The sequence below is a fragment of the Anser anser genome (genome assembly GCF_964211835.1).
Source record: "Anser anser genome assembly, chromosome: 15".
Classification (NCBI taxonomy): domain Eukaryota; kingdom Metazoa; phylum Chordata; class Aves; order Anseriformes; family Anatidae; genus Anser; species Anser anser.
Window position 1 is genome coordinate 17,521,783 of NC_139736.1, and position 25,347 is coordinate 17,547,129.

Genomic DNA, 25,347 nt, shown 5'->3' on the forward strand with positions numbered 1-25,347 from the left:
AACAGTTTTGGGGGAAAAAAAAGCGCATACACTTACACAATTGTGATTTAGATTGTGATTTAGAGTTATGTCTGCACAACACTGTGCTGATTCATGACTTGGCTACATTATGTGCTGCATTGTGGGGAGCAAACTAATTCCAAGTGTTTTGGAGTCTGGTTCTCAAACAGAGGTTTTATTTCTCCTGAAGTTAATGTACGTTAGGCTCCAGTGATATTTCAACACACAGACACTTAACACTGATATAACTGTTTTTTCACAATACAACTTCTTTCTTTATATTGTTTTTTTTTTCTGAACATGGAAACTAAAAAAAAAAAATATGCTTTATGCCTGCAAAAGCACTTGTTACTCAAAAGTCTGTTATATGAATTATTTATTATGTCAACCAAAGACAAAGGAAAGAAATTATCAAAATTCAGGAATACTGCATTAAATTGTTCAAACATAACATTTTAGATGAACTTGTAGAGTTTTTTCGTAAATCTGAGCTAGCAGACATTTTATTTTTCACATGGAACAGGAAGAAGAGTCACTAAGGGTGCGCCTTGATGGTATTTTGCAGGCTGATGCAATTTCTTTCTGTCTAAACTCAAAAAAAAGGAACGCAAGTCCCCTCCAAACCACAGCCCATATCTTCAGGTGAGCACAATACTGAGCCTAAACTCATAATCCATGCAGGATTTACTGGTCTGGACACAACATCCTGACAAAACGGATACACAGCTTCAAGTTCAGAGCTAGCTAGGGTCCAGGCACTGGGGTCCAGAGAGCAAACAGAGCCTGCTTTCATCTGCTTGCAAATTGCCTTATAGATATCCTTTCATGTTTTTGACAGATTTAAAAGCCAAAGATTAGTCTAAAGTTATTCTTTGTTGAATGTGTTGAAACTATTGAGAAAAAATCCCTTCTTCATACAAAATATTGGACTATCTTAAATAATCCCTGTGCATTGGTAATAAAGGGCTGATAGGATTCTTTACTTTTATAGAACCTACAGTTTAATTTCATACTAGACCAAACAGCTTCTCCTTCAGATAAGCTATTTACATTAAAATACTATTTTTAAATATAGCATAGAAGATTTTCTATTTGGCATCAGTTCTCAATTCAGTCTCTCATGTCAGAAATCTGTCTCAGATTAGGCAATAATCAGTCACACAGCCAGACAAGCAGGCAGCATTAATTAGAACAAACTATGAATGATTAAGAGGTTATTAACTGTTTTAATTTTTTCCCCAAATAGCTGTTACACTGTTGCCCAGCAAAATATGTTTGGATATATGATTAATGCCCCTCAAAAAAATCCTTTTCAGAGCATTTCTAACAAAATATGTCCCAGTTGCCACGTTTTCCTTTTTCTTGTGTTATAAACAGTTTCTTGACACCTTTTTTTTTTTTGCCATTACATCCGCAGTTCTCAAACTGTGATCCTTAGAAGACTGTTGGTTGACCTGAAGAACTACTGCTGGCACAGTGATGGAGCATCTCTTACTAACTGCAGGGAAGCCTGAAAGTTTCTAGGCATTTTAAGATGAAAATCAGCATGCCTTTCTTTGCTGTCTTCAGATCTGCTTAGTTTCTGTCTAATGCTATCTTTAAACTGCTGTCAGTATTAAAACCATACCAAAACACACAAAATAACTGCAAATGAGGACAAGACCAAACAAAGATAATGGCAAAAAATATTATATATAGTAAATTAATAGGAAATATGAGATTTAGAGGCATTAAAAACATAATTAAGAAATAGTTTAATTAATACCTGCAGCTTGCAATATTTTTTTTCTGCCATTTGCTTCTTTCACAACTTAACAAAATGTAATTTGTAGTTCTTCATTTGTATCTGGGATGCACTAAACATCAGAGAAGTTCCATGCATCTCTTTATTGGTATTAAGTTAATGAAATGGTGCCAATAGAGTCACTATTGCTAAAATAACAACTTCACAAAGCTAAAATAACAGCATCACAATGTTAATACAAAATGGGACAACCATACAAACAATCTTTTAAAAACAACCTACCAAGTATTAAAATTAAATAAACATTGAAATAGATTGGTACCATTACACCTGTAAAGTTAACGTTACACCAAAGTATCATTGAGGAATGCCTAAGACTTCAGTTGATGCTTTGCTAACCTTGACTGGAAGTTTCTTTTAGCAAACTCTTTTGTACTTGTTTAAGCAACTCTTCATTTGGACATTTCATTGCCATATAGTAAGAAGCAATCCTTATTTCCACATTTTCACTAGTTGCTTGATACAGCTCAAGTAATACAGCATTCTAAGAGAAAAAGAAAGACAAAAAGATTACAAAAAAAAAAAACAAAAGAGAGAGAATGAAAAAGACAGTTGTTATATTTACACCCCTAAAACACCTCATGTGAGCACTTTCAGGTACAGGCGGGTTTTTCTTTCTGAAAGAGATATCCATGACTATAAATATTCGACAGTCACTTCATGCAATATGTATGCAAATGTATGCATGTATTCTTTATACTGCTCTATCCACAAATTTCCAGAACTGTCATTATGACCTGAATCCTACACCCACTCAGGGTAGGATGCAGGACTACTTCCAACACACAGCCTCACTTGCTCACAGTACAATTGATAGTTTTACTCTACCACAGGGGAGAGTTCTATTATATTTCACACATGTGCCACAGACAACAGTGGCTACATTTTTAAAGGTTTATTAAAATCATTACTTCTGGTTTCAAAGTATAGGACTGTAACAAATTTATTCTGTTCAATACTTCCATGATATCAACAAATAAGAGTTTATTTGGTGAACTGTGAGGACTTAAGGACTTAGGACTAATACTAGTAACATTTCTATTAGCATTTAACATCCACAGCCCACCCAGAGGTTGTTGGTTTAGCAGTTCATTTGCTAGACAATGATAGGGTGTATCATAGATGTCACAGACTTCATATTTTCATCAACTCTAAAAAGCAATGCTGAGCTTCATAACTACAGAACAAGTATGCCAACACATGCTGGGATTAGATTTTAAAAAGCCATACAAAATGTTTCTCTAACTGCAAATCCATGTGCAAATCTCTTGTACTTCTGGAGAACAGCCAGCTTTGCCCAGGCTAGCACTCTGGGCTTTGCCATTGTTTTTAGTATGAAGATATTTGAAAAAACAAGTTTTGTGTTTTCTGCTCTTAAACAATTAACAAAATGTTCCAACTATGACAGTGTATTGCCAATCACAACAAGCTTCTCACATTAGTACTCAGCATTTCACAGATACAGTGGAACAGGCTATAGGAAAAATCAACTATTGTGGGTTTTTAACCATTAACCCACATAGACATAAGCCACACAACATTATCTCTGTCACTAGATATGTTACCTCAGCTATTGCAAAACCTACCACAGGTCCAATTTTTAAGGTGGCCGTACCAACCTTTCCAACAGCAGAGAAGCTCTGCTGAAAGACACATTTAGATTTGTTTCCTGTTTGCTTGCGTGTTTCTTACCTATTCCAGAAAGTCCAAACTCTGGGACTGTACCAGGAAGACACCATTTGCCTGCTGGCAATAAATTACTTACCCTGACAGAACAGGGAATGCGTCTGAATGCCTGGATAGCAGCTAGACGAATTTCAGTTGGATTACTTTGGAGGGAAGCACACAGGCTCAAAACAGGAGCAAGTGAAGCTGCTGCCAGTCCTGCATTTCCAATGGCTTTTAGAACCAGTTGCATCTGTAAATACAAAGCAGAACATAAAAAATTCTCCATATCTTGTCAGCTGTACATGAAAACTTATTGCATTAACATTTTCTTTGCAAAAATCTCTGTTTAAAATAACTGCTGCTCATATGGGAGGTTTCCTTGCAGACCCTATTATAACAGCTATACTCTGGCTTTAATGTGTGGACAAGACCTTTTATGAATATGGACTGGGACTGGTGTTCTAATGTCATGTAACACAAGTAAAATCTGGCTTAGACCTGGTGAAACAGCACATTCAAACCAACCAACCAACCAACCAGCATTGCAATAGGAAAGCAGAAGTCATGGACTTGATGTACACTAAACGTTTTTCAAGTACTTTGATATTTTGTCCATTTTGATCACAAACATTTGGACCTTTTAGTGATCTAACATGGAGTTCAGGAAACAATAACTGATTTAAAAGAATAACTCATCACCAGATACCATAATGTTACCATATTTTTTTGGCTGAACATAAAGGAAACCTGTGCCATTTCAGAATCCAGAAAGCATATTAATTGCTGGCAATCTGATTTTTTAGCTAAAAGCTCTGTACTGAAGTCCAGAGTTTTAAAGCCTAGGGAGTTCTATGTAATATGGGCCAGCAGTCCCCATGAAACCACATTGAAGCCAACATAGTGAAACTGTTCAAAAATCTTCCATAACAGTACGGGTCAAAGATTCCATTCACTGTTGATTTGAGAGCTCAGGTGGCAGGTCTCTCCTGTAGTGCTCAGCATTTTCAGTAAAGTTGTCCTCATCAGAGATACCTATGCCTGTCACTGCAACATGCTGCTGAGTTTCAAGAGGCTGCACTTCAACTCCCAGTTCTGATTCTCTAATCTCGTGGCTAATTTTAATGAGATTTGTTGGAAGATAAATGGGTAAAAATCACACTCTCCCATTACACTCTCCCAAAACCACAATTTGCTTACAGACAGTAACATTGTGACTCGATAGAAATTATTAGCCAGTGACATCATAGCCAATAACAACTGTACATGAATCCATGTCCAAAGGAAGTCACCAAAGAATAGGAAACTCTCATCATCATGCCACTTTACAGGGGAGTGATGGGTGTTCTTCCATATCTCAAGTCATGAAGTTTGCTTCATCAGAAGAAAAGACCCAAGACTTTTCCTTCTTTAAATACACATGAATGTCTGTGCTGATCGGTCAGAAATAATTGTTGGATTACAGAATTTTATCTGCTCATCCTATTCAAGAGTATGCATTAAAAAAAACTTGTATTTATGACTTTCTGGGAACCCACTGAATGCTATTTCCATCAAATATATTCTAGATCATAATGGTAATGTGATAAAGCATTATACCACATGCTGGTATCTATATGATCGATACCTGGCTCAAACCTTCTGAATCTTGCACGGTGCAGTTTCCTCCCAAAAATTCTCCAAGTGTCCTCATCACACTCTGCACAGCAGGCATACCATCACAGGAGCTGTGAGCTGAACAAAACCTATGTAAGAGAGCAGTTACTCCTAAGAAGCAGCTCTGGCTTGCTCCTGATGACTTCAGCAAAGGCTGTGAACAAGCACGAAAAAAACAGGCTGCGTCAGAAAAGTCTTATAATTACTATAACACACAAGAGAAACTGGATGTATCCAAAGTTTTACATACTAAAACTCAATCTCAGCAATGCATGTTTTCAAACAGCCCTTTAAGGAATAAAAGGAAAAAAGGGGGGGAAAGGGGGGGCGGGGGGGGGGGGGGGCAGACTACCCTGCAGAGAAATAATGGAAAATTCTTCCACCTTCACATGTAAACAGAAGGGCTAAGGTAATGTCAGTATGACACAGACCTCAGTTCTTTCCACAAGAAATCATGCCCTGTGTGCTCAGGAAAGAGTAAGAAAACAAATCTAAACTATTTTCCAGGATGCTCAAAATGATGAATTGAGTATCCCCAATGTGACACACAACTAATTTAGAAGAGGATGTAAAAACTAGCATTAAAATGTGTAAGGAAGCACAACTATGCAATATGCTGTGCCTTGATGAAGACTTCCATAAATAATTATTTTTAAGTAATACTCTTGTACTACTTGTAAATTATTAGCAGATAATTAAATTATTTGTGATTGTTAGTTACCTAGTCCAACAGTAGAGTATTTGAAAACATCTATAAAATCTAATGACATGTTTATAGTTGTAGCACATGCTTTTGAAACTGGTAACCTGCATATGGCATCCATGAATGATAGATTAGCCAGACTGGATATTTATGGATCTCATAGTTACATATCTTTTCCAAGGTCCAAGTCTTGTAACTCTAATCAATGCCCTAACACTTGCATTCAACAGGAATGATCAATTACTATGCTCTACTGCAGAGTATTTGTGACATTCATGCCTGTCATACATGTAGTTTGGGCTTTCTTATCCTTGGAGCTGGCCAAAAACTCAGTTCCAGTTTGACTGAAAACATTAATATTTTAAACATCATTTACATTCCAAATTGGAGACAAATCTGTGGACAGTCTCCTGTCTTCCTAAAAATTACATGAGAAGGACGGTGGAGGACAAAGGAAAACCTATATTTATTGCAGAACCTGCCAAATTTCATACAATTTTAGTGATTTTATATTTTACATTAGCTCACAACATGCCATCTGTAGCTGTACAAAAGATGCATGGTTAATATATACATCTTACCTAGCAGCCAGACTCTTTTCATACACTTTGGGACATAATAACAACAAATAAGTTCTATCTGGTGAAAGAGTCTTCTTTCACTCACCACAACCAAAGCTGCTCCTGTCTGTACTTTATGCAGTAACAGCCTAACTATCAGCTTTTCAAATTTCTGTCCAATTTCTTGTCTTAATAGAAGGCTACAAGCTGCCACGACAGCATGTCTAGCCAGAAAATTGAGGGCAGCTGCTATAATCCCAAGTGGAAAAGATGAAGAGCTAGCAGCAGGAAACAGAGAAGAGGAGATGAAGAGATGAAAAGTGAAGAGCAGCACGACAGAGGAATAAGTACCACAACCACATAAAAATGAAAGCCACTGGAATGAAGGAGAAAACAGGCATTTTACAGAGGGAAAGGTGGGTCATGTACATGTAAAACTATTAAAAGTCCATGCTTGCTTTGGTGGTGCCTGAGGATATGATGTAACAAAGGTAAATGCACAGAGTGAGCAGATCTGTGATTTTAGGCACTGTTCATTATTGTAACAGATAGCAAAATCACACTAAGTTAAGTATTTGAGGATAGTTCCACCATTTATTACTGCAGTATGGCAGTTGCTAGTGCGGTGTATTCTTCAAGGCTACTACTGAATTTTTCCACTAGTATAATATATATATATATTAAAAAAATACGAACTTTAGAGTGTATGTGTGCACGTAATATAAAAATTATTTCAATGGCAAAGGCAGCAGGCTAGCATTTAACTAACACATTTGGATAAGCAAACTTCTGCTGTTGTATGCAATGAACCACGTAAGTAAGTCATAAATGGAATGGAAGGATCAATGCCCTTGAGGCAACCTATGCTGGGTTTATTCCTTGCTTAATACTACAACCATCATCAGTATACATTTTCTCTAAATCCCACCTAAAAACTTAGCAAAAAGCACTTACAACTTAGTAAATTCACCCATTTTAAAATGAAAATAATTATATCTGTCCCATAAACCTGCAAATGCCAAATTTCAACATCCTATCCTCACACAGACCTGACCTTGAACCTTAAAACTAATTAACCCAGACCCATCTCTAGAGTCCACAGGGTAGTTCATACATTTCTGTTTTGCTTTGTTTTTGCTTCTTAAGTCTCTAGACTACAAATGCAATATCAAGCTCCAGTGACCAAACAGGACTTGATCATCTTTTGAAAATAAAATTAAAATAGCCAGTAGTTTCACCACATTGCCCAAACAACCCCTGCAGATGGAGATTTGTGTAAATCTGTGAAAAAGACTATTACTGTAAAATACAAAAATTATGAGACAGCTAGATTGATGATAAATGTATTAAAAAAAAAAAGAAAAAAAAAACTGATCTGCTCACAGCAAGAGATTCAATCATGCCCGAGGTGGGCTTAGGAATGAATGAAAATGACCAGAAGAAATATTCCATTTTGTCTTCCTCAACTTCTCTGGAAGCTATAATTTCTTTCATTAGGATAACACATGCTTCCGTAGCACAAGATGGGAGAGCATCTATTAAGGGCTGCCTGTAACACAAGAAAAAAGTACAGCAAATCTAAGATGACCAGAATACTCAAGAATAAAAGAACAAACACATTGAGGTTCAGCTTCTTTCAAAGTAAATAAAAGTCCACTCCACTGGCAGATTCCATAGAAATCACCATTTTCCTTTGGCTTGGTGACCGTAAGGAAATAAGCTTCAGCCAAGATGTGATTAAATGTTTTGGTGTTTCAATAACTCTTTGTAACCAGGATTCTAAGCAAAATATTTGGTTGCTTTCTCTGAAAACTAAGTTAAAAGACATCCAAAGACATCCAAAATTCTGAAGACTAAAGTATCTTAAAGTAATAATTTTATATTAAGTTTTTTTTTCTTTTTCTTTTGTTTCACCAATACCAAATGAAAATATTAAAACTGAATTAACTTTTTTTTTTTTTTTTTTTTTTTTTAACCTTCCTGCACTGTCTTAGACCTTATCTAAGTGGAAAGATTACACCAGCATGACAATCAGACAATACACATTTCAGCTCTTAGGAGTCCTTCTGTAAAACTTTTGCACCTACCTCCTGTACTGGTGGATGAGCACACATTAACACACTGGTGGATAAACACACATTAACTAGGAAGCAGTTAAACTGAACTGGGTAAAAGCACTTGTATCGGAATAAGAGAGTAGTCTACATGGAATTCTTCTTAGTTCCTAAAACCAGTGACTTTGTCCTGAGTAAGTTAGCCTAAAGTTAATATAGAAAGAGGCAGAGTAGTTCAGATTGCTCTCTAATATATAATATTAACATGACTGTTTCTCAGAAGATGAGAACAAACCTAAGCCAAACCAAAATCTATCCCTTTTGTGTTAAGTAAGTATTAAAATATTGTTACAAACAAAATATTGTTAAAAAAGCCTGGCATTAGGTGAATTTCAAATAAGCTGATGACATTTCATACTGAAACCAGTAAAAAACTTATCTCTTTGTATACACTTTTCAGGACATTGATTTCAGAAGAAGAAAGAAATTGTACTGATTTTAATAATACTAGACTAGTATTCCTGAAAGTCTCAAACCACTGGATCACAATTACTCCTGACTGCAGAGGAGCGGGGACCTTGAACTTCAACTTCGCAGTTCAATATCAGTATAAAGCATCCTGAGACCAGGCTGCTACTGAATGACATGGTTCCACCAGGTCTGTAACTCCCAGCCAAGCCTTTGTCTCCTCTCCTCAGCCAGTACTAAGGGCACTAAAGGTACTAAACCAGGTAAGCTTTTTTGTGACAAATGGCAGTAGTTTTTCACAACCATCAGCACTGATTTACAGCTAAGCCATGACTCAAGTTTCCTGTTCACATTTTTCCTGAAACAGGAAATCTGTCTTTGTGAATATGCATGGGACAGGAAAGTCTATTTTGTATACAATGTTAATTTGGTAAGAAAGAATATCATGTCTGTCACATAAACAAGATCTGCAATACACATTCTTCCTTTAAAGTACTCCAAATTTAAATCCAACAGTTGGACATAGGTTTAGATCATTAATCCATTTAAAATATTTACAAAACATTTCTCTGATAAATATATGTATATTTAATGAAGTTACTAATGGGATCTTACCAGTTGTCTCTGCACTTAAACGAAGATCTTTGCCATAGCGTTTTTAAGGCTTCAAGAGAAAGATGTCGAAGCTCAAACACGAGAGTCATGAAAAGGTCTGCAGTCTGCAAAACAGCACAAGGATAAAGGTAGTATTACTGCTGTGCAGAAACCAGCTTTAGATAATGGAACACAACAAGAAGAGACTTTGGATTGTGGCAGTATTGCTGCTAATTTGCGACATAACCTGAGAGCAAAGACCCCTCTTTTCTGCTTGCCCCTGTCTTCCTTCCCTCCCAACTTTTCTATGGGGGCTGCAAACATCTAAGGAGAAGGGCTTTCACTTAGGATACCACTCAATCCCTCAAGCAACAGTGATCAGTGACCACTAAGCACACCACTTCCAAACAAATGAATAACAATCTGGAAGAGAAGACTGTAATCTTCTCTGACTTTTTGAGATCCTGGTGCATGACCAGAACTGTTGACGTAACTATGACAAAATGAAACAACAGTCAAGCTAACTTTATTTTAATCTGAACTTTATGAGAAAGATCATTTAACTGAAGGGGGACCAACACTTAAAAGTTTTGCTTAAGTGGCTCTGGCTAATATTTGTGTGACAATATCCCATCTCAATGGCTTTTCCCCAGACATACCTGCTCTCCTCTCTACTGAATTGCTACTACATACAGCTGCTATTTTACCTGCAGGACGTTATTCTCATGCACTTGTCAGTGTACATAAATCCTAGCCCTCTAGTCACATGCTACCCCTTGCTCTTGTGAAGCAGATAAGACTGAAGAACATGTTTTATGGTTACTACTTTAAAAAATTTCAATCTGAGTTGAATAATTTTAATAATTTATTTTCACGTGCCTGGCTGAAAGAAATTAAGGGCAATTTAGAGCTAACCCACACTTTTATGTCAAGTGAAGTGGCTACCTGTACTGGATTCACATCCAAAATACCAGACACAAAACCATATAACTTATATGTCAGTATCAGTTTCCTATGAGCTGAAACAAGTATTTTTTAGAAACTACCATCTCAAGGTACTTTTGGATGTGTATTACGACATCAACAATAATTTTTGTTTTCTGAAATGTGATGCTGGAAATAAAATTAATAATTGAATTGACCCGAACATGTTACCAAGGGCATGAACCTGTCTACTTTTTTGCAGTATAAACCTGCCAATGTCATCCTGACTCAAACCAGGCTCTATAATACCTGTCCAGCTTGTCCTCTGCTGAAAAGGAGGAGCCTCTTTCATTTTCTCAATTTATTTTCTTTTGCATATACATTATTTATCACATTGTTATCTTGGTCTCAGTAGAAGCTTTTGGAACGGCAAGAAAAGCATTTAAAGGCTAAATAGCATGTAGACATGTTCCTCTGAGACCTGATCTAAAGTTCAAGATGGGAGATAAGTCTCATTATTTGAAAAATTAGGAGAATGTTAAATACAGTAGCTTATATGTTCACTTTAATCTAACTTCACAGTGTGCAAGCTTTAGTCATGCTCCACATCGTGAAGATTCACTTCAACTGTTTATTCACTTCAGATGTGAAAGGTTTAAATGCAGCTCTACTGCTCAGGTTCCAATGAAAAAAAAATTTATTTGTGTAAATATCGTACAAACAGAGTCAATTCCACTAAGCCACAGTTCCAAAGATCTGGGGGGAGACCTGCTTGGGCCTCTTGACCTTCCTCTCAGGAGTTGCTTCCAAAAGTAATAAAAAATTGGAATAATGCAGTGCCAACATTTAATTTTCATTTAAGACTGCCAAGACATTTTCAGTAAAAAGAATCTATCTTTCAGTAAGAAGACAGTAATTTCTTACTGTGTTGTTTGATAGGCTAAGGAAATCATTTTTCAAATCCAATATAAATATTGTTTATGCTTCTGTTCTTTTGGGACTTCTTTTCAGCAGTAATGTATTGATTTCATCAAAATAACATTTATTCTTGTACATGAAACACTTCCTGGGATTTAATTTGGATGACATTTGTAATTCCTAGCTAAAATCCAGCTAGATAAACATGTATTCCAGCATTAGCTCTAAGGTCCACTTTAAAAACAAATCACTGAGCCCTGAGCACCGTGGAGCTGGGGAAATAGATTACATTTCACAGTCTGTAAAATTCAGAAAACTTTATTTAATGAAGTTCTTCAAAAATATGTGTAAAATTCAGGCCTTATGTCCACTTTTATACACATAAGCACACCGTGGGCCGTCTGAAGGGGGGAGCTTGGGAGGTGTGTGGCCTCATGGAGGCCATCGCGAGGAGCTGCGTGTGCAGCTGCTGCCGGGTGTAGGCCGCACTGGGCCTGACTCAGGTGGCCCTCAGCACAGTCCCTGTGTCATTTCCAGACTGATATATTTTGAGGCAACATAATTTTAGACTGTAGACGAACTTCATTCAGTTTCACACCTGCTGACTAGACCAATTCTAATCTAATACCCCAGGACAAAATTTAGCAGGGAAACAACTATTTTTATTTCCTAACAAAATAAAGCTTTGGAATGAACTGCCTGCTGAAGTAGGCTGTTTGTACTTTTAAGGTAAGTTGCACTGAAATTGGGATGTCAGAGAAACAATAATCTCATTGTAAATTCCTCTATTCGCATTTTCAGAACCAGAAACTACATGCAAATTTGGCTACCACTCCCAAGCCTAAATGAAATATAAAGAAGCCCGGCTTTTATTGTACTCAGGAGTTTGTTTTTCCTTTTATCTGCAGACTTATCTGTATGTCCATCATTTTTTTTTCCTCTGCAAGCATAGATATGTTATAGTTTAAATCAGAAGGTATAGTAGTAAGATGTTTCCCAATAAAATACTTCCGTTTATGATGTACAGGAGCACTTACTCTTTGGAAGCTTCACACCTTATTTGCTTCCAAGTATAAACCCCATGTAATCACAAGGGAAGTTACTCTGATGTGTTCAATGAACGTATTTTTTTTCACCTACCAATATGTGTTCTCAGTAAAAGTTTGAGCCCTTCTCTCCAACAAATTTAATATACCTCTTTGGAATTACATAGTCTTTTCTCTGTACTTCTGTTTTTCAGCTGATTTCTTTTTTCGACTACACATATGCTAAAGAACCAGTTATTCCTTTAATTGAAAGACAGGTCTGATATCACATGGAGGTGGCACAATCTTCTCTTTGAAGTCTACTGGCAGAACTAATTAGTCCACCAGGGCTAATTATGGAAAGCAGGGGAAGAATATTTGGGGTTTGTACAAAACTTTTTGTGGGATATTTATGGGAAGAACTAGTTACTGTGTGGGTCCATAGTGCATGTGTATAGAATGTCTCATACAGAAAACAAATAGTGAGACTATGTCCTATATGTCAACATTTTTTGCTCAGACTGGGATACAGGAGTTGGGTGAGTGAGCCTGACATACCCTTGCCCATACTGCTGAATGCACACACACAGCTACATTCACCAGAGCTACCAGTTCAGCATCAAAATTCAGACAGCCATATGTAAATGCAGCCCCCAGCAGAAGCTGTGTGACAGCCTTCCTTCAAATCTCTCAAGTGAGGGTCACTTCTCCTCATATCCCTTTGACCATTCTTTGTCAGTATGCATTTTGTCCACTTAATGGTCCATTAGCTAATCTACATCCACATTGAAATTCAATTTTGTCTCATAATAGCTTAAAAAAAAATTAAACAACAGCTTTGCTTCCTTGGAAATGACACGGTCTCCACCTCCATTTTCTCCACTGTTCACTGTTTTCACTGGAGTTTGAGATTCTCCCTTCTATTTATTCTTGGTTTGGGGTCCTGAAAGAGATGCATAATCTTGCCTCATTCACAGTCAGACAATAAGGGGACAAACAAGCCATACATGCGTAACAGCAGAGCTGTCTCCCAAGCAACACTGTCGCCATTCCCATAACTGCTTTCCTGGCCCAAAGGGCGTTTTATTGGTTGGAAGGAGGGATAATACAGATCCCTTTTGAAATGCCTTGTCACAAAGAAGGAACACCCTGGAACAGTGAAAACAGCTGATGACCAATCGAACCCTGTGCTGGGACAGCCTTATGATGAATAATTCACCTCTCTTTTAGGCAGTGACACAGACAGCAGCCACTTGTGCTAATCCTAGTAATTTACAAAACAAATTTCCCACACAAGAAGCCAGCGGGGCCCCTTTCGAGACAGAAGTGACATCCCTCTGTTACTGGGAAAAATCATTTACCATTCCTTCAAAGACATTGAATTATGGGTGTTCAAAAGAAGCCAGGATTTAGAGAAAGTTTCTCAGGTTCACTGCAATGATTTCTTTTTTCAGCATTTTCCAAACACTATTTAGCACTCTAGTCTGTTCCTAAATGCCATTATATATTGTGTTTACAATGACAGTCACATAGAATTCAGCACTATCATAAGTAAAGAGGCTGATTTTATTCTACATATCAAGAACCCTTATTTTTACAGCTCTGCTATCTCTCTTTAGCACCAGTCTCCCTCACACATGCTAAAAAGATGGCAGACTTGCTTACAGCTCAGTAACAAAACATGTCCCATAGAACAGCACTCAGAAAGGCCACCTGCTGCTTGCTCCCCAGCCCAGTGCTATAGGTCTTTGTCAGGCTGTGATACAAGGTCAGGCTATGATCACCATTTAATAGGTTGGGAGTAACTCCTAGGGCTGTCATTTATCATAGATAACTAAAGTTGCCCGTTTCGGGGGTTGTGACTGTGATTCTTCCTCCATATTATGTCTTTGCCATAAGTCTCATGCCGCATTACACAAACACCTACTTGTGCTCGTTAATCACAGCTAAAACTAAGAGAAAGGTGAATATATGCAGTATATTCATATCTAAACAGGCACCACTACCCTGCAGAGCTTTAATCCACCATGGTTTTCTTCTCCAGTCCCCGTAAAGCCTGTACCCCATCTATACCCTTACTGGAGTATCTGTGTCCCTTCTTCCCAAGAAAGATGCAGACAGTGTTTGTTATTTGACACGGGACTTACGTTACACAAATGAAGGTGGAGTGCCTTCTCCTAGGCTAGGACTGAAGCTTTTTGAAGGCACCAAGGCTCAATTCAGTGTTTTCCCCATTAAGCCATAACTGTTTTCTAGTAACATGCTGACCATGAATGATTTAAACAAGAACTGTGTTCTTCTCTTTATTTTTTTCTTCCAGATTGTTCAATATGTAAACTCCAGTACCAGCAAGAACCATTCAATCTGAAGGATAATGGGATATTGGAGAGCTCTCTCTCTCTTAGGTTTTGCCATCAGTTCTCTCCCATCAGCAATGATTAAGCACCATCATCTGCTGATCATTCTCTATTGTATATAACAGGTGTTCTTGATAACCTCAGAGTTTCACAGAAGATAGGGATCTTCATTTCAAAGACAGTGACAAATACTAACTGATGCAGTTGCTTCCAGTATCAATAAAAATGTCAAGACCTGAACAATCTAAGGAGACAGGCAGACCCTCATCTAGAATGATGGCCATCACAGAAAAAAATGAAGGTACTGCATGTTCCATGTGACCACAATATTCCACCCTACGTTAGCAGCAATCACCAGTGAAAATGGTTTAGGTGAGAAGAGATTCCCTCTGGCCCCACGCAGCACCCCCGAAAAATATGATAGTTATTACTAGAATTCATCAGAAACACATGGAACAAACCATTTAAGACTCATCAGCAAGGGTTTCATGTGCAAACTGTTCTGAGGGAATGAGGCAATGTGAGAAGAACTTTGGAACTCAAATAAACATGGAAACAATAGCAATACCAAGGGCAGTATCTCCCAGTAAAGTTGTAGGAAAAAAGTTTTTGATGCTGAATTGTACAAACTGCAGCGTCAACCCAAACCAGACTTTTTTTTATACAGTTCAAAATTGCTTTTGCCCAATATTCAGTGGTCTTACAACCTTTTAAGTCATCTTTTCAGTCTGATTTATTGCTTATATATGAAAGTGACACTTCAAAGCATTTTTTCTTTTTGTAATCCAACACTAATACATTCTCAAAACAATGCAAGGCTTCAGCATTTTCAAAACTGCTGCCTTTTAAAATCAAAACTACAATTTCTACTGAATTTAATATTTTGCTACAAAAACTGTTCTTTATTTAGCATAGTGTAGCCAGAACATAGTAGCTCTATGTGTTCTCTTAGGACAACACACAGAGCTACTTAGAACAAACTTCTGCTGATTCTTAGAATCAGGCCCGTGCTACATATAACTACCAGAGGAAAGACCTGGAGCCAGTATTCTTCTGACATGTCTAACAATAAATCCATACCCAAGAACAGTGAAAAATCACAAGACACAGGAGAGATGTATCATGTTTAAAAACATATTTTTGGAAATTCACATTAGTTTCATATGTTAGGTAGGTATTTTAAATATTAAACAAACTACATAACTAGCAATTTATGGCAATGCTAAATGCTAATGTAAATATTCATCTTTGGGCTTTACCTGCATACTCCAGAAATGGGACATATCTTTCTGCTTCGCTACCTCTATTCAAACTAACTTGGAATGAAGATTGAAAATCTGTTCATAATAACAGACTGTAGAAACTTTTCAACCCATTATGCACAAATTCCATTTTACACAATGTTTCAGCTTTTAAAATTTTTTGCCAATCTGCACCACAAATAGATTTTTTTAAACTCCTATATATAAAGTTGTCTGAGGTACAATAGAGCTTGTGTATGTTTGATACCTAAAGATACCAAGATAGTTGTAAAGTTGTAAAGATACAAAGTTGTAAAGATACAACTAAAACATGCAGTTAAATCATAATAGGGAAAGGAGAACAAAGGCAGTGAGTACAGCATGCAGGTAATAGAAAAAGGTAAGTAGAAAGAAGCCAGTCAGTTTAGGAAGCAAAAGAACATTGTTGGTTTTTTGTTTTAGTTTTTTTTAAGTGCTTTCAAACACTTGGATTCACCCAGTTAAAAAATAAGTGACCTCCATAACTTTGAGGCTACTACATTTACTATCCCATCTCCCTCTTTCTGTTACACTCCCTTGCTGCATCATAAATTGTACAATTCCCATAGGAACAGGTTTGATACTATGGATTAGACATATAATGAAGGGACACAGGAATGGTGCCAGAGTGATTCTAAACTTGTCCAGTGGAAGTCACCATCTGTCTGTGTAGAACTCTCAGACCACAAAAAGACCACTAGAAACTGAGGTTACATGTAAAAGCTCACCTCAAAACTCGTACTATGTGCTAGGCAAAGCTTCCACAATAGGTCGGTCACTCCCTTCCCAGTGACCTCCTTCTTGGTTTGTTCCCTTTCATAGAGCATGCTGGTCATATACAGATCCTTGGAGTCCACTGGAAAGACATAAGGAAAAATCAGACACCTGGTTGCTCGCCATTTGCTTTGGTTAACACCAGATTTTAGGGAAATGTTACTCTCAGCATTTATTTCTACATGTAAGAATCTCTCTAGTTTCAGTAAAGCCAAGGGATGAATATGTATGCCTGTACTCTGGTTGAATGTCATAGAATGAAGGCCTAAACACAAATGTGGTGTGAAAGAAATTCAGAGAAACAAAACAAAGCAGATACATCTGGAGAAAAAAATCCTATTTGCTATAAATATGCCTTTTACAATGACCCTGCCACTTTACAATCATTGCCCTTTCTAGTTTTATATAATCGTTTACTCTGTCCCATACCCCAGCCTCCCAAAATTCAACAGGAGATCTGGGTGCCAAGAATACAAGAATAATACATGGCTGGACTCTAAGGTTCTTCCTCAGGAGGAAGATCATGTCATCTTACATCAGTACAAATACAAATAAAAAGTATTCTGGAAATTCATATATATATATATATATATATATATATTTAAAGCAGAAAAAAAAAAAAAAGGTTCCTCACATTTAGAGCTCAATCTATCACTTTTAGATAACCACTCAAAGTACAGTTACAGCAGTCTCTCCAGCTTTCAAAAAAATAGGCAGCTGTCAGTAGCCCAGACTGTACAAACATCGCCTTTCACATAGTTTAATATTTGAACAGAAATATCTGGAGTTCTCACAGGCAAGATGCAGTCCCAAGATTCTTCTAGGAAATCATTTGATTTTGCAAGAAATAATTTTATTTTTGATAAAGCAGAAACATCCTATTACCTTTTTTGTGCAGTGTCTCTGCTTCCACTTGAAAGAGTTTCAACGAAGACTGAGTCTCTGTCTTTGCCCTGCCACCTTTCTGAGAGAATGGTGCAACGAGATGGGATTCAGTACATTTGGCTTCTGCCAGGACTCCATCCTTAACGCTCTGAACACATTCCAGTTTAGAAGACAGGATCTGCTGCTTAGACTGAGAAAAAAGATACTTCAGGGAAAGTCTTGATGACCTATGTCAGGCTGCCCAATCCTTTCACTCCTGACTTCATGGAGGTTTCCAGTTCTGTGATGTAGTTAAGTCTTCTGTCTAGACCTCTGATTGCCCCCAGCCTGTGTAGGTTAATGTGTTCTTTTTTCAGTCTACACTTTCCTTCACTGAAATGCAACTGCTACTAACTTTCAGTGTCAAATGGTCTCAATTCATTTCAGTTTGCAAAGCATTACTGTTAAGCAGATCCTTCTGGTCAAGTAAGTTGAGAAAAAGAAAAGGCTGGTAAATGATGACTAGCTAGTACAATACATGGAACAATTATTTTTCACCTAATTAAAGTGATACAAAATACAAACATTAACAGTATTTGCCATGAACAGTGCAAAGTTGTAAGTTTTGCTTTTAGAAAAGCTTTCTTTTCCTTCTTTCTATTCCCCTCTTTCATGGTCTTCTGTCAGTTTCCACTATAACATTTTAATGACAGAGGTTAATACAGGCACCATAGTAACCTCTTGCATTTATTCTATAATACTCAACAACTACAATGCAAATCTGCATTAAAACCAGATTATGTTAATAGGCTTTAAAAGGACAATAACAACAGTAATCATTTCTTTGCTAAGGATTCAAATTTGGGCAGACACGCACAAATGTAATTGAGCATAAACAACTACTCAAAATGTTTTCATTTACATTATTAAAAAATGTTCCTGCCAGTAGAAGTACCTGACAGAAATTGCAAACCTGGTCCTTAGACTCTTCAAAGAAATTAAAAGGACCTGTGAAAGAACCAATGTCATTTCCCAACACTTACCGACATACGAGGAAGAGCAACAGACTGCACAGAAGTAAAACCAGAATATCGATGAGAGCAGAGGTTTAAGTCCCTTGTTTTGACAAGAACAGGACCCTTTCGCTGATACCTGGTTGGGCATATTCCCAGCACATCCATCTGGTAACATATGTAAAGTGTGAAATCACACATGCATACGACAATACTAGGAAGTATTACGGCCTATTACAATGATTTAAAGTCATTGCTTTGTTGTAATGAGATAGGAGAGACATAAATTATACCTTGCAGGACACTTGCTTTGATACAAAAGCCACAGAAAGCCCAATCATTTTAAAGATCTTGGACAAGTTTTATAAAAGCCAGGGTTTGTTGGTTTGTTTAACTTCAGTGTGTTATTTTTAATCAGATCATTTACAGACATATGCTTTTTCATTCCAGATTTTCTGTATTTGCAGAGAAGCATTAACTAAGAAGAGCATTTCTACTCTACTCAAAGAAATCGAATTGTATATGACCCGCGCCTTATAAAGGAACATTTATTTAAACAATGCTATGTAGCAATAGCATGAGAACAAGTGCACACCATGCTCAGGCAACAACGTGTTGGCTTCCAAACCCCAACAAGAATGCAAATTACAGATAATTTCATAACACTAACTCCTAAAAGAAATCAGACAAGCACCATAGGCTGCCAGCCTGTCATCAAGCTGTAACAATTTGTAGTTGTTTAACAAGGAGATAGACTTAATAGGCACAAAGGCTAACAGTCAGGCTAGAGCATGACTCTACCAACAGTCTCACCTCTTCAACAACAGCACGAGCAGTGGATGGCTGTGACACCTGCAGGACACTGAGAATGCCTCGCTTTATGTTCAGTGCCCAAGTCTGTTCACTCCTTACAGGACAGAGCTTCAGAACTTTCCCATCATGGAAAGAAAAGTGAAGAGGATGCTGTTCTAGTACTTCCCTGCAATTAAACAATGCTTCTTGCTTCAGAACAGTGGTTGCCAGTCAGTTTATGACATTAGATTCAGATTTTCTGAACAGAGTTGTTCCCCCACAATGGATCCATCTTACTCTGTATCTCCATTCTTTATAACAAACCTCTACTTTTCATGAGTTAGCTTTGACACTAAAAGCCCCTTTTCAAAACAAACAATCAAAAAAATAATAATAAAAAAACTATCAAGATAATCGTATCATCTTCAACATAACTGTAACATTTAGTAAAGCAATTTCCTGGGGAATTACTTACAAGCAATTATACTTAATGGCAACAATTATTGTTTAACGTAAAACAGCAATTTTATTTTATGATTCAGGGTGCCTGCAGCATTGGTGAGCATGTCTCATTTGTGATGCAGCTGTATGTACTCTTAAACATTTGTCTTCTGCTGTGATACGCACAAAACCATGATTAAGTGCTTTCCAGTCAACCCCTTGTTTTTATCTAACTTCTTTGCTAGGTGTACATACTTGGGCTCTATCCCAGTGTTATGCCCCAGTCCTTGTTGTCTGACTCAGTAACTTTGCTATCCCAGGCTGAGAGTACAGAATTTTCCACTTTTGGAAGTGACTGTGTTTGAACATTGATTTTACTCTAAAAATCTATTTTCCCTCTCAATAGGGAAAAATAAGCCATCTAAAGGAAGAATTCTGCAGTATTCCAAAGGTCAGCTCCCAAACAGGGAGATACACAGTTCTTCTGCACATTAACATTGGAACTAACCATTCATTTCAAGCCAACTCATAAAGACAGTGCAAGAGGAAAACATTATCCAGGTGTTAGTGCATTGAAAAAGTCTTTCCAGAAGAAGAGACTGTGCATGGGATAAGGGTTTCTGTACTCCTAGGCAAATGAGGTTGCTTTTGTTACTATCTGTGGAAATTATATGCATGTTCAGAGGACAAGCTATACCACTGTTATTCACAATAGGCTGAGGGAAATGCTAATAAGGTTCACTGGTCTGAATAATTATTTTCAATAGCCAGACTTCACTGAATGCTTTCTTTGCTACCTCTTTTTTCTCTTCTCTGCAAAGAATAAGACAACTGCTCTTATCTCTAAGTCCTACAAATATCTTTATAGAAGAATGTGTGCCTGTATAAATGATTGGAATTCCAATACCACTACTCTTATTTTGGAACACAGAGCTCTTCCTGATGAACATAAAAAGCAATACATTTACTCCAAACTTGCTCTTTTTGACACTCTGAATTGAGTCAATTATCTCACTTGTCAGTGTTGTTTAAAGGCTGAGAATCCAAGCAGTGGCACAAAGAGAAGATTATGAGGCTCAGCTTAGACCAGACAACAGAAATGCCTTTTTTTTTTTTGGATAATACAAGAAGTATCAGCTCTCTGGAAAAATATCAGACCTCCACATTTAGAAGGGGCTTCTTTTTATATAGGATTCTTCACAAGTGTCTTTACCTTTGCCTGCCAGAGAGGTACACACTGACAGTATATTAAAAGTAAGCTAGTATAACCATAAGTGGAAGAAGATGACATTAGAAGAATAAATGGAATTTAAATAACCTGGAGGAAAAAAAAAAGTTTTACATCACAAGAAATACAGTCCCCTCCAAACCCAGAACTTCTAAAATGGAGTTCAAAACTCAAGAGTGTCTGCAAGTAACAACTGCAACTCAGAAAACTAATGAGTGATCCATACATGCTGCTAGGCAGCAAGAGGCTTGATAGTTTGTACCCAGAATCACTTAAACTGTCTACTCCTCAAATATTTTTTACATACAAAGGATGAAAAATAAGTTCAAAAAATCTTTTTGGATCATATGACCCTCATTTTCCTGATGGTCTTCAGATTTATCTGCTGCTAAACCATACAACATCAAAACAAAAACAAACAAACAAACAAAAAAAAAAAACTAAGCCAAATTTGAAGTTTTTCCACCTTAGACTGTCCATTTCCTTCAGAGACTCTTCTCTGGATGCAAGACTTTTCTTGATCTGTACATCTTGCACCTAGGAGTAAAGATTATAGAGCAATTAATATCAATGTCATTAGGAACATGTGGACTTTGTTACATAAGGACATAAGTAGAAGACTATGAAAAAAAGCCTCAGGGCTGCAAACAAGACAACTGCAATAACCACATCTTCAGGGTACGTATCTGAGACAGTTTCCAGAAATTTCTTCTACAAAGAAGTTGCACTGATTATTAAATGCATTCTGTACAGCACAATTATACCCTTTTATTTTCAAGCCAGAAGCAATCACCTACTCTAAGGTAAAGTAGGAGCCTGGATAAATATAAGTCCTTTCTACTCCTGTGGAGAAGCAAAATGACTACTTATGTTGGTTGATTCTTGCAACTAAACCCAGTAAAATGCTCAGTATTCATTAGCCATTTCATAGTTTAATTTTACTGAATTCAGAGAAGAAAACGCATGCCTAAGTGATTTCCAATTTGGCTGGTAGTACTAAGGAAGAACTGCTCTCAAATGATGCAACAAGAATGGTGTTCCTCTGTCCCCCTTTTAAATACAGCACAGATTACGACCACTAGTGATTTTTTTCCCTAATATTTTCTAATTTATTTTTATAAAGACAAGCATTTAACTACAGATTCTTTTGCATGTCTTACAAGGCCTCAGCTAAGACAAAAAGCTAGAAGTAGCGGTGTCCAGACACTGATATAACAAGGCAGAACTCAATGATTCAACCTGAAGACAGTAACCAAATACTCATTTTTTTATGCAAAACCAGGGGACCACCGACCAGTTAATTTTATCCACATGGCCATGTTAGGACAGAGATAACTATCCTATTCTTTGTTGGCTTCATCTATATTTTTTTATATTGCACACATATGTCAACTCCCCCACAGAACCCATGAATTAGCTCCTTTGTTAACCCAAAGAAAACCAAGGCAGATGAAAGTTAATTTTCCATGCTCCTCCTGTTAGGAACTGTAATTCTTCAGCTTGCCTACCACAGGGCTCACCCAAGGAAGAGGTCTGTAATCTGAAAATGGTCTGTTGCTCTGTCACTGAGACAGAGATCTCCTACTGAGATCAATGGAGTGTTACAAAACTGAATTTTACACTGTGCTAGGAAAGGCACCAATCCAGCATATCATACAAGTTTCTCAAGTTCTCTTTAAAAAGTTTGCTATTTCTAAATTACAGCTACAGATATGAAAGTAATTAAAAATAAAACAAATTCCTTTCAAAGGGATTAGCTTCATATCTAGTTCTGCATTTCATATCTAGTTCTGCACTTCATGTAACAAAACAATGAAATTTATGAAAACAAAACAGGCCACTTAGGAAAGAAAATGTTTTGTTTAATCTGCCTTCTAAGCTATTTAATTTGAAGCTGTGTCGCATCCAGGGAAATCTGCAACTCTAATTATGAGATCCAGGACCTAACTGGCTTTTAATGATAAGAAAAAAAAATGTATTAAATGTAGCAGTAATCCCACAGAAAGATACAATTCCATGTTAGCTCATCCCAATCACTCAGACTATGACAATACTCACTTTCAAAACCATCTGGCAGTTCCCCAATACTTCAATGATCACTGTGCTCTCCAAAGAGATGCCACTGCTTTTATAAATACTCCCCTGCAGGAACGTGTTGGTGACTGCTGAATACCTGTAGCTGTATCTAGCTCTTTGGGGGAAGTATGATGCACTGTGTCCTAGGAAACAAACAACAACAATCTTTTGTCTGTTACAGGTTTTTTTCCTCCTTTTTTTAAAAAAATAGTTTTTAATCTTTTCACCACTAAAATCAGATAAGTAAGGGGCTAAATTTTCAAAATGTTCCTTTCCCACTTGGACTTACAACTGAAAGAACTGGGTTTCTGAAAGCACCCTGCATGCAAGTGATAGCTCCTATATGGAGCTATATAGGTGGAGAGAATTTCCCTCTCTCGTATGCTCACAGCCTCACAATTCCCATCAAGGCAGGAAGCTAATTCCAAGAGCAGAAAGTGAATGCAATGCAGTTGTGGCACGATGCTCTCTTGACACCTTTCAGAGAGCAGCAAAGCTGGACCTTTGCAAACTAAAGAAGTTTGGTTCTGAAAACCTACCCTAGAAGATCCAGGCTGAGGAAAAGAAAGCATGGGAAGACAGGGATTGTTCATGTTTGTATATGAAGACACTGTCATGACCTTGCAATGTCCATTAGCAGCACTGTCCTCTAGAGAACATAATGTCAGACACCCTGATGCATATTGCATAGTGTCTGTATTCCTCTAATTGAAGGAGATTCTCTTCTAGACCAGGTGATAATTTACCCTCATAGGAGGAGAGGATTGGAGTCATAATACCTTCAGTGCCAAACGTTTTGGTGGCTGTGGTGTGCGAGATTTTAACAAATATGATATCCCTAGAAGATAGCATGGTATGGCCTTATCCAGGACCACTGAAGTGCAGAAGAGGAAAGATTCATAGAAAATACACATTCTTCCCTCAGGTGAAGAAGACAAGACGCGGGAAAAATGACCACTGTGACTCCCATAAAACAGAACTTCCTTTTCTTTGCCTCACAGTGGCACTGATACACTCAAGCACTTTCAATGACAAAGCCACACAAGGATGAAATAATGCTGAACAAACCAAGGGTCTCTAAGCTGCACTGTGTGGGTAGGAAGCTAAGAGGCCAGGGTGAGATCTTGCGAGCAGAACATCCACATGCCTTCCCTCCTGCCACACTAAAAAAAATAAATAAAAAAAAAAATAAATCTGCACATTCAAGCACCTGCTGGCAATGTAAATCAGATGCAAAAGTTATAAACTATACTTCAGGCCATCCAACCAAACCTTTCCAGGTCAGCTCAATATCCTGTCTTCCTGTCTGTCCATCCCTTAAAGAATAGAAGTTTTGTGCATGGTCACTGAAGGAGAAGTCTTTCTTCATGCCCATTTCAGTATGAAAGCAGCTAACACTGGGTGCTGGAAAAAAGACATTCATACATGGCTGTGTTTTGTCCTGCACTGGCTTAGTAGTCTGTTTAGCCCTAATGTTTATGAGTTTTCTCAGTTCACAGAATGTGAACTCGAGGCAGTCTGTGCATGGTAAAGTTCAGTAGGACTTCTCAGATACTTCTGTGAATGCATATCACTTGGACATAAATATCATTCTTCTAATAAATCAACATCCCTGCTGAAGAGAAGGAAGTTTTCAAATCCCTCTTTCCTTATCACATACAAGGCCTGAATACAGTCTTCTGATACTCACCAACACAATCAGCAAAACAGGAAGCTCCAGAACTTAAATTTTCTGAGGTTCCTGTAATGACAGGTAAGATTACTGAAAAGCATTGAAAATTTGTATGCAGCTCAGGACAGACCTGCTGCTCTTCAATTACCACAAACCCAACATGAAATATTAAGAAGCAACCTATGAACACCCTAGGGCAAGCACACATCCTTACCCCGAGAGTTGTAATGTTAGAGCAACTCAGAAGGATCATATCCAACAATTTGGTGCTGAGATCCACCTTTGTATGTCTTACAAAGGATTCTTACCCATTCTGTACCACCACCACCATCTGTGTGAAAGTGAAGTGTACATTCGATTTCAGCACCAAGAGCCAGGGGTCTCCTGTTCCAGACAAGGGAACCCTCCGTGGCGTTGTGAGCTGAACCCTTTGGAACTCACTTGAGGGGAAAAGGGGAGGAGAGATAAGAGCAGTGGTT

The 25,347-nt window shown here is 37.5% G+C and overlaps 1 protein-coding gene across 1 annotated transcript in view; it reads right to left on the minus strand.

Annotated features, from left to right (window-relative positions):
- The window catches only part of LOC310881914 (uncharacterized protein), a 105,867-nt gene that overhangs the window by 70,244 nt on the left and 10,276 nt on the right, over positions 1 to 25,347 (minus strand). The window contains exons 2-13 of the mRNA XM_083799807.1: positions 24,887 to 24,937; positions 23,179 to 23,339; positions 21,587 to 21,657; positions 19,473 to 19,638; positions 18,690 to 18,827; positions 17,668 to 17,857; positions 16,737 to 16,864; positions 9,526 to 9,629; positions 7,772 to 7,937; positions 5,097 to 5,279; positions 3,570 to 3,722; positions 2,144 to 2,288 (exon numbers count right to left, since the gene is read on the minus strand). Coding sequence (XP_083655933.1) covers positions 2,144 to 2,288; positions 3,570 to 3,722; positions 5,097 to 5,279; positions 7,772 to 7,937; positions 9,526 to 9,629; positions 16,737 to 16,864; positions 17,668 to 17,857; positions 18,690 to 18,827; positions 19,473 to 19,638; positions 21,587 to 21,657; positions 23,179 to 23,339; positions 24,887 to 24,937 — 1,656 coding nt within the window. The remainder of the gene's footprint in view (positions 1 to 2,143; positions 2,289 to 3,569; positions 3,723 to 5,096; positions 5,280 to 7,771; positions 7,938 to 9,525; positions 9,630 to 16,736; positions 16,865 to 17,667; positions 17,858 to 18,689; positions 18,828 to 19,472; positions 19,639 to 21,586; positions 21,658 to 23,178; positions 23,340 to 24,886; positions 24,938 to 25,347) is intronic.